The 13,257-nt window shown below is 51.7% G+C and overlaps 1 protein-coding gene across 1 annotated transcript in view; it reads left to right on the forward strand.

The window, feature by feature from the left end:
- Positions 1-12,905, forward strand: part of DVL3 (dishevelled segment polarity protein 3) — a 31,445-nt gene extending 18,540 nt beyond the window's left edge. The window contains exons 2-16 of the mRNA XM_054385937.1: positions 1,440-1,509; positions 5,147-5,268; positions 5,685-5,791; positions 6,371-6,506; positions 6,768-6,861; positions 7,262-7,331; positions 8,141-8,280; positions 8,460-8,536; positions 8,972-9,039; positions 9,398-9,448; positions 9,570-9,719; positions 10,560-10,691; positions 10,949-11,116; positions 11,979-12,191; positions 12,481-12,905. Coding sequence (XP_054241912.1) covers positions 1,440-1,509; positions 5,147-5,268; positions 5,685-5,791; positions 6,371-6,506; positions 6,768-6,861; positions 7,262-7,331; positions 8,141-8,280; positions 8,460-8,536; positions 8,972-9,039; positions 9,398-9,448; positions 9,570-9,719; positions 10,560-10,691; positions 10,949-11,116; positions 11,979-12,191; positions 12,481-12,905 — 2,023 coding nt within the window. The remainder of the gene's footprint in view (positions 1-1,439; positions 1,510-5,146; positions 5,269-5,684; positions 5,792-6,370; positions 6,507-6,767; positions 6,862-7,261; positions 7,332-8,140; positions 8,281-8,459; positions 8,537-8,971; positions 9,040-9,397; positions 9,449-9,569; positions 9,720-10,559; positions 10,692-10,948; positions 11,117-11,978; positions 12,192-12,480) is intronic.
- Positions 12,906-13,257: the final 352 nt, after the last annotated feature.

Here is a 13,257-nt window from a genome sequence, read left to right on the forward strand (position 1 = left end):
GTGCTGCCTTTCACCCTGTGGGACAGCCCTTTGCTGAACGTGCGTGACACTGGAGTAACCAGTGCAGCTGACAGGGTGGAATGAGCCTGCTCTCCAGGTTTTGGTCTTACAACACTGTTCATTTGCCTTTTGCTGGTGCCTCACTGGCAAGCTTTGCCATCCTGTTTTCGGTGGCAGTTTGTGTAGCTGTTGGCACGCAGCTGGAGCACAGCTGGGAGCCCAGAGTACATGTTTCTCTGAGCCCCAGCATACTGCAACTCGATGGCAGTGCTTGGGCTGTGTGGCAGTCTGGGGCAATGGGTCACAGCTCTGCATCCCATGCTTGCATCCTCTTCGATTCTCCGTGAGTTGGGGACTGGCTTGGGGACCCTTTAGAGGCTGTTGATGGAATCCCCCTTCTGGGTATTCTTTTAGTTACTTATAAGCTACTTATTTTTCAATACATAATTTCCCTTGGTTTCACATTCATTCTTTTGTTCTTTTTTTGTTGGATTCTTTTGCTTCCCAAGCATAATTTATTTACTGTTTAGTTACTACATTATTTTTTAAAGCACAATATGTGTCACACTACCTTAGATATAGCTTGAAAGGGGAAATTGATATCACCAACTACTTGTAAGATATCTTTGTATTAAATAAGTGCACTTAATGTCATCATTGAGTAAAGAGAAAATGAGCCTATTAAGAAAGGAAGTGAGCCTATTAAAGCCTATTTTTCCATTAAATTTGATTTTTCAAAGCCAGTATTAATTCAATACGGTGAATTTACAAGTTGCTTTGATTGCAGACTCACAGTGGGAAAAGGCTGCTCACTGATATTTGAAATAGAATTTTTCTCCCCAAAGAAAATGGATGTTTTTACTGTTGGAGCAAAAAGAAGAAAAACATTATCAGTACTTCATCCACGATGAAGCCTGATAATAATGTAGCTGTTTGTGTAATGTTGGAACTTGGCATTGTGGCACAACTATAAAGCTTGAAGTGATGTTGAAATGTTTTGTACATAATTAAAAAGCAGCAGTAACATTTGGGAGGCAGCACGTTTAATGTATTTCACTTTCATCTATCAGAAATCTCTGGCGTTGGTTGTGATTCTTTCAGTTCATTATAAAGAGGTTTAAACTGTCTGTTTCTTTAGAAATAAGCAAACTGGTGGAAATATGGTTTGTTTGGGATTTCTTTTATTAATTAAAAAGTGAATCAAGGGTTGGAATGTCTCGATGCACACGGGAGGAGAGCCTGTTCTGTTCTTGTCTTCTCCCCTCCAGCCTGCCAGTCATGGCTGTGGGCAATAGGAGGCTGTAGGCTGGCAGCAGGAGGGAGCTGCCAGTCCTCTCCTTGCCCCATCTCCACACCTGGGCTGCCTGTTGCTGGGTGCAGACGCTCAGCTTCTCTGAAATCCTGGACCCAGCTCTAACTGCCTCTTCTCCCCTCTCCAGGGTGGTGAAAGAAGAGATCTCAGATGACAATGCCAAGCTTCCCTGCTTCAACGGCCGGGTGGTGTCATGGGTAAGCACGCACCTTGCTTCGGTACCTCACTGCCTGTTTCTGCCCTCTGTGAAAACCACCGTTTGGTTGCATAGTGCTAAGAAAGGCACAGGAGCAGCTCTCTGCTGCTGGTGTGCTGACTGCTAACGAAGCTGATGTGCTGGATTACCACATTCCAGTCCCTCAGATGGAAAGGGGGCTGCATGGTGCTGGGTCCCCTGTGCCAAGGAGGATGTGGGATGTCCTCTGTGGAGAGCTCGCAGTAGCTGATGCCTGGCAGAACCTGTCCACAGTGTAACCTGTGTGCCCCTATGGCAGGGTCAGCTTTCCAAGGAAAGTCCTGCTCCGGTGACTGGTGCAAAAGGCTTAAGTCACTTTAGTGCTGGTGAAGTGGACTGGATTTGACTGCCCTGAAGACTAAAGGTACTGCCTGGGCAGCTGTAGGGCAAGCTTGTCCCTCCATGCCATGCCAAGCACATGCTCTGTCCCCTGCCTGCATGCCTCCCTCTGCCCCCAAGGGGACTCTCTGGGGAGAGGACAGTGTTTTCACTCCCATCACCCCTTTCCCCCTCTGCTGAGCTGCCATTTGTGCTGACTGTAATGCACGGATCTACACCAGGAGCAGAACCAAGACCAAAGTGCCTTTTTCCAGAGGCCATCAAGTAGCCCCTGAACAGTGAAACGCTCAGCAGATCAGACTAGGTCAGACCTATTGCTTGTTCCGTCCCTGCACCAAACAGCTGGGCTTTGGTTGAGGGGCCAGGAAGAGCCTGTGTTTGGGGAGGGAGGACGGAGGTGAAAGGACCAGACAAGCAGGCTGCCGGACTGGCTCCTGCTGGGATGCTGGCCAGGGGAGCAGGGCGCAGGGTGGAGTCCTGCGGGAGGAGAGGGTGCGCCGGCCCACACAAAGAGCCGACAGCCGGATGCCCACCGTCCTCCCTCTAGTGGTTAGCCAGCCCTTTAGAAAACAGCCTGTCCAGCTCCTGGCCACCAGCCTCCTGCTGCTGTATCTGCCCTGAAACATCTCCCTACCCCTCCCTTTCCAGTTGCCTTTTGTTTTCACCTGCTCTATGGGGAGTCTGGGTCTCTGAGCCCTTTCCATTGCTCTTTTTCCCCTTGGCATGCTTTTCCTTGTCATCCTTGCAGCTGCTGGCTTTCCTTCTAGGGGCTGTCTGTCTGCTCAATGTGAGTGGCACGGATCTGGTGTGACCAGGGCACCATGCTGCAGCTCTGGTATGCTGGTTTCTCATGGGGAACTTGTGCCTGCAGTTAGCACTGCTACTGGCTCTTGTGCACCATGGGTGAGGGCACAGCTGATGATCTTTGCTGAGAGGCCCTTTGTTCATGGGTGGTTTGGGGGCTGGAGGGGGAGCACTTGCTTTGCTGCTTCTGCAAGACAGACTGGGTTGAGGCTATTTTAGGAGCTTGGTACTAATTTTAGCTAGAGGGAAAGACAGGGACTTGGATCCAAGTGAAGATTTCCTGACAGTGCAAGACACAGGAAAAGTGCAGGGCGGTTATCAAAAGCTTCCCTGGAGGAAATCCCAGACCCAGGAGTGTTAGAGGAAGGCAGCATCAGTTTCCCTGCTGGGAACAACCCTTCTCTCATCCTCACTGCTGTTTGACAGCTGTCTGTGGCTACTTTTCTCTGTCCAGATCTGTTTTCCTGGTCTTGCCTTGAGATTTTCAAGGACGGAGTGTTATATGGCTTTTCCCTAGGCAATACTGGCCACTTCTTTTCACCCCTGTGCTCCCAGGCAGTGGCTACCAAAGCAGGGATGTGGCCCTCAGGGAGTGGGATGTGTCCTGGGAAGGCAAGTCACAGGGAAGGTGCCAGGAGAAGAGCTGGGCCTGTGCCTGGGGCTTGATGGAGGGAGGGGAGCTGAGATGAGTGTGAGAGGAAAGCTGGTTAGACGGTTGGTAGAGCAGGAGCTGTTGGGCTTGTCCTGGGGCTTGTGGGACAGGCTCTGCAGCTTTTGACACCTCAGGGTGCTCTCTGCCCTGTCTGCTGCCTTGGCTGCAGCTTTTTCAGTGCTGCTCTGTTTTTCTTCCCCTGTATGCATCCCTGCCTTTGTTCCCAGTGCCTCCTTGGCAGCAGACCTCTCTCCCCCTGCCCTAATGATAATCTGTGAGGTCCATCCCCCCAATTACTATGGTTTCCCTAGTTCTCAAAGGTGGGTGGGGCACAGCTCTGTTTCATCAGTGGTGCTGGGAAGTGCTCCAGACCTTTTTTAAATGGGCTGTGCTTCCAACACTGGGGTTGCCATCTGCTCCTGCCTCCATGCAGATATGCTCCCCTTGCCAACATGCAGCAGAGTTTGGACAGCAGATACCAGCTCCTTTCCAGCCTGTGTTTTGTGATCCTTCTGTCTTGACCCCCCGTGAGGCATCCCTCCCCTCTGTTATGTTAAACCTCTCTTGTGATGGCTTGGCCCCTATTCACCACACCTCCCCGGACTAGCTCCAGGCTAACCCACAGCCTGTTTTTTCTGGAGCAGATCAAGGTGCTGGGACTTGCAGTCCCTCCCTGGCACTGGAAGAGAGACACTTTCCTTGCTTGCCTATGCCATGCAAGGGACAGGCATGGGGCTTACAGAAAAAGTACATTTGGAAGGTCTTTAAAGATGGGAATTGATATAGCTCTAGCCTGTTCCTGGGGACTTGCTCTCTGTTCAAGGGGAGCTTTTTTTGGGCCCTGTCACATCTGCTCTGGGGGTCTCTGAATGTCTCCTGCAAGGAAAAGACTTTTTTTGGTCTTTCTGCCTGGCCCTGTTGGTATCAGCAGCTTGAATGTGGGGTGAGCACAAACCTGGACTGGGAATGATGTTGGGGAAACCACTTTACACTGTGCTCAGCTGAGCTGTCCTCTGTTTCATCCCACTGGTGAGTCTATTCCTCTCTGGAAAGGCTCCACCTCTTTCTCTGAGCCCTGAAATTGGTGGTTTGTGTTAGGGCCAGAGGCACAGATGCAGGTGTGCCTGGGCTGCCCCAAAGCATGGGTGGTATAAAGAGTTCCTGTAGTTTGACCATTTATTGAATTCCTGTTCTGGGGAAACTGTTTTGCCTCCCAGAGGTTGTGCCCAAGCCATTTAGCTGGGCACAACATGAAGTTTGCAGAGTATATGTGGAAGCTAGAAGACCAGCATGCTGGGGCCTATTTCAAAGCCAGCCTCAGCCCTGAACTCTGTTAGCCCCAGCTCCTATGGGGTAAGTCCTGCTGGGTCCCACTGCTTGAAGGCAGAGGTGTAGGGACTGCTGAAATGGAGAAGAAAAATGCCTGGTAGCTGCCTCTTCTGATGTAAGAACTAAGGGAATCCAGTCTTTGCTGGAGGAAATGTGCCAAAGGTTACCTGAGTGTGAAAATTGTGCGATGTGGGTGTGCAGACGGTGTCAGAGTCCCCAGGCAGGGCTGTCCGCCGCCTCGACTTCACTGCTGAGTCAGGAATTCCCAGGCCACAAATAGCCAGTGTCTGGGAAGGCTTTAAGTGGGAATGTTGCTCTGTGCTTTGCCTGTTCCATACTCGCTTCTGGGCATCTGCTGTTGTCCACTGTCAGCGATGAGATCCTAGGCCAGGCTTCTGGCCAGCTCATTTGGCCACTCTTGTAAAGGTTTTCTCAGTGCCTCAGCCACCTCATTCTCTGTCTCTTGTCCCTTCAGCTGGTGTCTGCAGAGGGTTCCCATTCAGATGCTGGCTCGGTCTGTGCCGATAACCAAACAGAGCTGCCACCTTCCATGGAGCGCACAGGGGGAATTGGAGACTCCAGACCCCCTTCCTTTCAGTAAGTGACCTGGGTGCCCATCCTGGTTTCTGAGGGACCTGTAGTGATTTTGTTGTAAATCCAGATCAGGGCTGTGACACTCCTACCCAAACTGGCAGAGATCACAGCCAGAGAGGAGGGGGAGGGGGATGGGGATGGGGCTAGGAGCAAACTTCAACTGGAGCTGCATTATTCAGCAAGCGAGGGCATGCTGAAAGTAGTACAGGGAGGTCGGCAAAGAGTTGGCACATCTTCCCCCAGTCCTCTGCCCTGTACCCATAGATGTGCTGTGGTTGTGCTCCACTGCCTCTGCTGCTGTCCCTCAAGAAAGAGAGATAGCTGATGGCTGGAGGCTCATGCTGGCCAGCACAGAGGTAGAGGGAACCTGCTTAGGTTATTTCATGTTGGAAATATTTGTCTCTTTTATCTCATCACAGCCCTAACACTGGGGGGAGCCGGGAAAACTTGGACAATGAGACAGAGACAGACTCAGTGGTATCATCGCAGAGGGAACGACCTCGTCGGAAAGATGGGCCTGAGCATGGTGAGTGGTGATAACGTGGCAAGAGCTTGGCAGGGCATGACTGGGGCACAGTGTGGGCACCAGCTCCGGACATGGGTAGCTCTGTCTGCTCTGCAGAAAACCTTCCCGGCTCAGAAGGACTGTTCAGTGGGGTCTGAGGTCATAGCCTTGTGCTCAGGAAGGAGCTAGCCCCTGTGTTGCATCAGAGTTTGGTGGGGAGGCCTTTGGTAGCAAAGGAGATGTCTACTGTAGAAGCCTTGAGAGCAGGAGGGAGAGACAGCAGTGCTTCAGTCCTTAGTTGAAAAGCAGTGTGCTGCCTCTTGGTCTGCTAGGAAACCAGCTGCAACAGTCTTCCACAGCTATAGCAGCTCTTCTCCTAATGGCCCATCAGCCTCTTCCCCCATCCTCTAGTGGGGTAGAAGAGGTATCCCACAGAAGGTGATTCTGATCCTAGGGGTGGACTCAGAGCTGGCCAGCACCAGATGGGCTTGTGTGATGGCCAAATTCATTCTGAGAAGGTTGTTGTGAGCCCTGCACAGGGATAGGAGGTGTTTACCCTGTGGCCTGTCCGAAGCATACAGAGCCTCATCTTTTCCACAGCACCCAGGGTGAATGGTACCGTGAAGGGAGAGCGGCGCCGAGACCTTGGTGGATACGAGAGCTCCTCCACGCTCATGAGCAGTGAGCTGGAGACCACCAGCTTCTTCGATTCAGATGAAGATGACTCTACCAGCAGGTAGGAAATCTTAGGTCCTGGAAGCACTGGCTTCCTCCTCGCAACACAGAGAGATGCCTTTGCAGGGCACAGTAATCCAGGGCTCCAGGGTCCATGATCAGACCTGCCTTTGGGTCAAGTCTTACCCAGCATCCCCCTCTGCTATTGTCTACCCTCCACCATACATGTTCTGCCCCTGCAGTTCTCTGTCCTCTGTGGCTCTCTTGCTGCTATAGCCGCCACCTTGGCAGCAGCAGAGCTGACTCTCATGTTTGCCTCTAGGTTTAGTAGCTCAACAGAGCAAAGCAGTGCCTCCCGTCTCATGAGAAGGCACAAGCGGCGCCGGCGGAAACAGAAGGCTCCACGCATTGAGCGGGTATGCAGGGGCCCTGTGTCCTGGGAGGGCAATGCAGGGCAAGGTGGGCTGCCTGGCAGATCTTTCTACTCAGTGCTGGGATCAGGGCTGATTGAGGAATTGGCTGTTTGGTCTGGGGATAGGTGGTGTCCAAGTACTGAGACTTCGTAAAGTGCTGCAAAACTTTCCCAAGCCAATGTAGCCTCAAGATATGGGACCACAGATCTTGTCCTGGCAGTGGGGAGGTCATAAAGATTGTGGCTGATGCCAGCTGGCTCTGCAAAGCTCTCAGCCTAAGGCTGGAGTTGTGGGTGGTGGCTGTGGTGCCACAGAGTGTTAGGGAGCACAAGTGGAGGGGGCTGGGGCTGGGAATGTTCCTGAGGCACTCAGAAGGACATCTCATGTTTCACTTGTGTTGCAGTCATCGTCCTTCAGCAGCATCACAGACTCCACCATGTCCCTGAACATCATCACAGTCACGCTGAACATGGGTGAGTGGGAGGTGTTCATGGAGCCTGCAGTCCTTCCAGAGCACGACTGGGTGTTTGAGAGGGAACTGGAGAGAGGTCAAAGAGAACACAAATGGAGAGGAGTGAGGAGATGGCTGCTGTAGCAAAGTGGCTTGTCATGAAGCTCTGGTCACTGCATAGTTTCTCTGTATCCCAGGGTGTCTCTCTGGGACGGGTTCGAGCAACCATGATAAGCACATAGTTTGTCTGAGGTTAGGGCTGTTTGTGTCTGCTGCTTTGTTGAGGTGGATTGAGAATTCCCCCCCAACATTAATTTTGCCAGACCAGCTCAGTTGGAAGCAAACGAAAGCTGTATTTACAAGCAAAACTACAATCTCCAATGAAATGCAATGAATATGTACAAATATACAATATTTACAGGTATTTACATTAGTAAACAGCACAAGGACTCCCTGGTCAAAGAGCAGGGGAGCTGCAACAGCTTCTCCCTTCCCTGTCTCCTCCCCTATCCCCCTGTAACTAAAGGGACAAGAGACAGAAGTGGAGAAGTTAGTACCAGTCAAAACAATGCAGCCAAGGTCAAGCAGAAGCACAGAATTGGTATATCCCAACCAGAGGAAGAGAGAGAAATTGTTTTGGTTACTCGCTTAAGTCTATTATCTTTCCAAAGGGATTGTTTAGAGTTATTTTTATTTTCCTTTTTGCACCTAACAGTGATTTATTTACATTCTACTACTTTCTGTTCAAGATCTGTGAAAAAAATTTTAAAGGTATAGCCTAAAACTACTGCATTTGTGGTGTCTTACTCTTTTCTTTTGCCATCCCTCCAGAGAAATACAACTTCCTGGGCATTTCTATTGTGGGACAGAGCAATGAGCGTGGGGATGGAGGCATTTACATTGGCTCTATCATGAAGGGCGGCGCTGTGGCAGCTGATGGCAGGATTGAGCCAGGAGACATGCTCTTGCAGGTACTTCACACCCACATACCTCCATCTTTGGGCTTGGGAAGGCAGTAAGACCCAGAAGCCTCCCTGGCTAAACCCAGGAAGCTGTGCTTGGAAGAGGGAAGCTGAGTCACTGCTGAGCTGAGTGGGGAGCTCTGCTTCTGGTCACATCTCTGGGACTCACCTCTCTGCATTGTTTGCAGGTAAATGACATCAACTTTGAGAACATGAGCAACGATGATGCTGTGCGAGTGCTGAGGGAGATCGTGCACAAGCCGGGGTAAGTACTTGGGTTGTTCCTTACCTCCATGGGCTGCTGTACAGTGTGTGCTTAGATTGTAGTTGTATTTTCAGCCACCTCTGCCTGTGGATCTGTAGAAGCTCAAAACATTTGGGTTTTTTTTTATTTTGATGGTGCTTTGATTCCTGGGTTTTCATGCCCACAGCAAGAACTGCAGGGAACAGAATGGTGATTAACTGGGGTCTGTGCCCCCTTTTTCTGGGGATGCTGTGTCATTAGGGTCATTAGCATCCTCAGCAGAGTCACATTGGTTTTTTGCATGCCACTAAGGAAATCCACAGCAGGCGATGGATAAGGACACTTTATTAGCAGCTTCTCCCTGTCTTTCAGGAGAGGCCCAGCATTAAGTATTTGTCCATCCTGCACACCTTGTGTTATTTGGTTCACGTTCTAACTTTTGCCCTTTTGTTGCAGGCCCATTACCCTGACGGTGGCCAAGTGCTGGGACCCCAGCCCTCGGGGCTGCTTCTCGTTACCCAGGAGTAAGTGGATAGCTGACCCACCCTTAACACTGGTGCCCAGCTCATGTGAGCACTGCCTTAAGCACTTACTTGGTTGTTGTCTTGTTCCTTCCTTGTGTGTGTGACTCCATATGACACTGAATTGGGGTTTGATGGGGTTTCAGCTCTCCCCTTAGGAGGCTGCTTTGTCCTATTCCCAGGCCAAAATGCCCATAAGCCCAGCCCTCTTTCCCACATCACGCTGGGGACGCGTTTCACTGGGGCAGGGAGGTCACTTGCTCGGGGCGCCAGAGGAAAGAGAAACCCCTCCTTTAGCTATAGGGGGATCTCTCCCTCTGCACCTCTCCTGCTGACCCTCCCTCTTTTCTTTCTCTCCCAGTTGCTCCCCAGCGGATATGGGCTGGGCCTGACTCTCCATGCTCCGATCCGGGTGAGTCCCGGCAGATGTTGGGGATGGAATGGGCTGTGCTGAGTCCCTGTCCCTCCCCAAAGGCTCATTTGATGAGTGAATGATTTCTTACAGCTACTGACCAAACCTTTCTTCAATGCAGGTGAGCCCATCCGGCCCATTGACCCGGCAGCCTGGGTGTCTCACACAGCAGCGATGACTGGCACCTACCCAGCGTACGGTATGAGTCCATCCATGAGCACAATCACTTCCACCAGCTCCTCCATCACCAGCTCCATCCCAGAGACTGAACGTAAGTCCTTGTGCCTCCGTGCTCCACCCACTGCACAGCTTTCTCGCCTCCACTGTGCAGTAAAGGGAGCAATACATCTGCCTGGGGACAGCTGGGAGGGACACAGTCTGTCCTGCCAGGGGACTAGGAGGGAGGCAGCTCTCACCAGGCAGGTACCTTTGTCAGTGGGAGTTCTGCCTGGGTGAATTAATACCACAGTTTTCAGCCTTCTATGTAAGGACACTAGAGGAGTCTGGATGAAATTTGGGAGCTGTGGCAGGTGCAGAGGGAAAGGCTCAGAGCAATCAGGGCTTACTGGCTGAGAATGCCAGACCAGAGGGAGTCAGCTTGTCCCTGGAGCCATTGCTCTCCCAGAGGGTGGCTAGGGCAGGATAGAGGAGGCAGCTGGGAGCAAAGAATGTTGCAGTGAGACAGGGTCCTGCTGAGTACAAGGCTCTTTTGGTTGCTTTCTCAAGATTTGGGGCGATTCTCTTATCCAAAGCCTTGAAGCAAGGGTTTGGAGAGCTCAAACAGGGCAAAAAGCCAGGAGTTTGTTGTCAGTTTGATAGTACCAGAGAGTTCTCTTGATGAGCTTTCCAGGCTCAGTTGGCAGCTTTTGGCACTCAGCTGCTTGGGACTGACTGGAAGGAAGTAGATTCTAGCCTGGATTTTGCACAAGAGGAAGTGGCTGATGTGTAAAGGATAACCATCAAAAGGGGGATTACACAGCATGCTCCCCAAGGCTGTCTGTGATGTATTGTTCCCTGGCCCATTTCTCTTGTTTGTGATGCTTCCGTGTGGCCTTGTTGTCGTTTCTGTCCTCTCTCATCTCTGCCTCCCTTCCCTTCATCCATACCACAGGCCTCGATGACTTTCACCTGTCCATCCACAGTGACATGGCCACCATTGTCAAAGCCATGGCCTCACCAGAGTCAGGCCTGGAGGTCCGTGACCGTATGTGGCTGAAGATCACCATCCCCAATGCCTTCATTGGTAAGAGACTGTGCTGCCTGTAGCAGAGGCAGGGACTGTAGAATGTGTGGCCTTTTTTACCAAACAGATGCCCAAGAGAGCATCTCAGTCACCTTAAGCTAACTGTTGACCAGGCCAAAGTCACAAACTGAACTTTTGGCTGGGCAGTTCCTTTTCTCCTTTTGGCCTGCTTTGCCTTGGTTTCAGTGTGACGCACTGCCTCAAGGGCCACTGTTTTCCTCTCTCTTGCTGTATCTAACTCTGATGTTTGGTGGCAGGTTCTGATGTGGTGGACTGGCTCTATCACCATGTGGAGGGCTTCACAGACCGTCGTGAATCCCGCAAATACGCCAGCAATCTGCTGAAGGCTGGCTACATCCGGCATACCGTGAACAAGATCACCTTCTCAGAGCAGTGCTATTACATCTTTGGAGACCTCTGTGGAAGTATGGCACTTGGTGTGGGTGGGAGGGAGAGGATGAAGGGGTTGAAGTCCCATAGAGCCCTGCTAAAACCAAAGTGACCATTGCCATTGGGTTGGGATCCTTGTTCCACAGACCCTGTTAGACAGTGATGAAGACTATCCCAGCTCCCTAGTCATGTTGCTGAAGTGGAGAAGCTGAAAGCATCATAGTGTCACCTACTATGTAGTCCTATCTCCTAGGCAGCCATAGGGGAGTCTTAGTCATTACTGTCTCCAGGCTCTGAACTTCCAGTGCTGGCAAGGGGGTGGTGCTTAGACAATTGGGCTCTAGTGATAGGACGAGGAGGAATGGCTGTAAGATGACAGATTTAGACTGGATATTAGGAAGAAATTCTTTACAGTGAGAATGCTGAGACACAGAACAGGTTGCTGAGAGGAATTGTGGATGCCCCCTCTCTGGAAGTGTTCAAGACCAGGTAGGAAAGGGCCTTAAGCAACCTGCTCTCGTGGAAGGTGTCCCTGCCCATGGCAGGGAGGTTGGAACTAGATGATCTTGAAGGTCCTTACCAACCCAAACCATTCCATGATTCAAATAAGAGGGATGGGGAAAGTAATTGGCAGGATGAGCTGTAGCTCCAATATGTTCCTTTTCCACCAAGCTGGTCTCTGTATTAAAGCAGCTTGGACTCACACAGCCTGGCTGTTGTCCAGCCAGGAAGCAAAAAATGGTTGCATTGACTAGCAGGGAGAATGCCAACTTCTTGTGTCTCCTTGTGTACCCACCATGTGTACCCTGTCCATCAGTAGGCATGGATGGGGAGCTTCTTCGTTAGATGTTGTTGTCTTTCTGCTTGGATTAACCTCCTTGCTCTGCTTTCTTGCAGACATGGCTAATCTTTCCCTTCACGATCATGATGGCTCCAGCGGTGCCTCAGATCAGGACACTTTGGCTCCACTCCCCCACCCAGGAGCTGCACCCTGGCCTATGGCTTTCCCATATCAGTATCCGCCACCTCATCCATACAACCCCCACCCCGGCTTCCCTGACCCTAGCTACAGCTACGGAGGCGGCAGTGCAGGCAGCCAGCACAGTGAAGGTGAGTGAAAAGGACTAAAATATGCCTGCAAGCGGGCAGATGCCCCGTTCAGTATGGGGAAGCAGCAGGAAAAAGCTGCTTAGGCAAAGCTCGATGCGTGTGGAGTGCCAAGGCAAAAGCCATCTCGGAAGGACTGTGGGACTTGGAGTTGAAAGGAGACTTGAGAGCACAGAGTATGCTGGTAGATGGCTGTGCTGCAGCGTGCTTTGACCTTCTCTTGGCTAGAGGAGCATCCTTCCGTCCTGTCTTACCCAAGCTGCCACCTGACCTTTCCTTGTGCGCTTTGCAGGGAGCCGGAGCAGCGGTTCCAATCGCAGTGGCAGTGAGAGAAGGAAGGAGAGAGAGAAGACCGGAGAGTCCAAGTCAGGTGGCAGCGGGAGCGAGTCGGACCACACCACGAGGAGCAGCATGCGGCGCGAGCGTGCAGCCAGTGAGCGCTCAGTTCCAGCCAGCCAGCACAGCCAGCGCAGCCAGCATTCCCTGGCTCACAGCATCCGCAGCCACCACAGCCAGCAGTCATATGGGCCACCTGGCCTCCCCCCTCTCTTCAGCCCCCCCATGTTGCTGATGCCTCCACCACCGTCAGCCATGGGCCCCCCCGGGGCACCGCCAGGCCGTGACCTGGCCTCTGTGCCCCCCGAACTGACAGCCAGTAGACAGTCCTTCCGAATGGCCATGGGCAACCCCAGTGAGTTCTTTGTGGATGTAATGTGAAGCGCCCGTCCCCTGTCTGTCTGCTGCCCCTCCTTCCCCCCTCCATCCCCGTTGTTTGTCTCCTAGGACCAGCCCTGGCTTCAACCCCTTGGGGTTTTTGTTGTTTTGTTTTTGTTTTGTTTTTTTTTGTTTTGTTTTTTTTCTTTTTTTTCCTTTGTGTTTTTTTTTTTTCCGGTCTTGATAACGAAAAGTCAAAAAAAAGGGAAAAAAATAATAAATGGAACTAAACCTTGATTCTAATCCCTCCTCGAGCGGGGTGGACAGGCCTGGCAGGCCTGCTGGGTGCTGCCAGCCCATCCTGCCACCAGACTTGTGTATTGCCGATGGTAATTCCCTCCTGCTGTCCTCTCTA

Source organism: Indicator indicator, chromosome 13, assembly GCF_027791375.1.
Source record: "Indicator indicator isolate 239-I01 chromosome 13, UM_Iind_1.1, whole genome shotgun sequence".
Lineage (NCBI taxonomy): Eukaryota > Metazoa > Chordata > Aves > Piciformes > Indicatoridae > Indicator > Indicator indicator.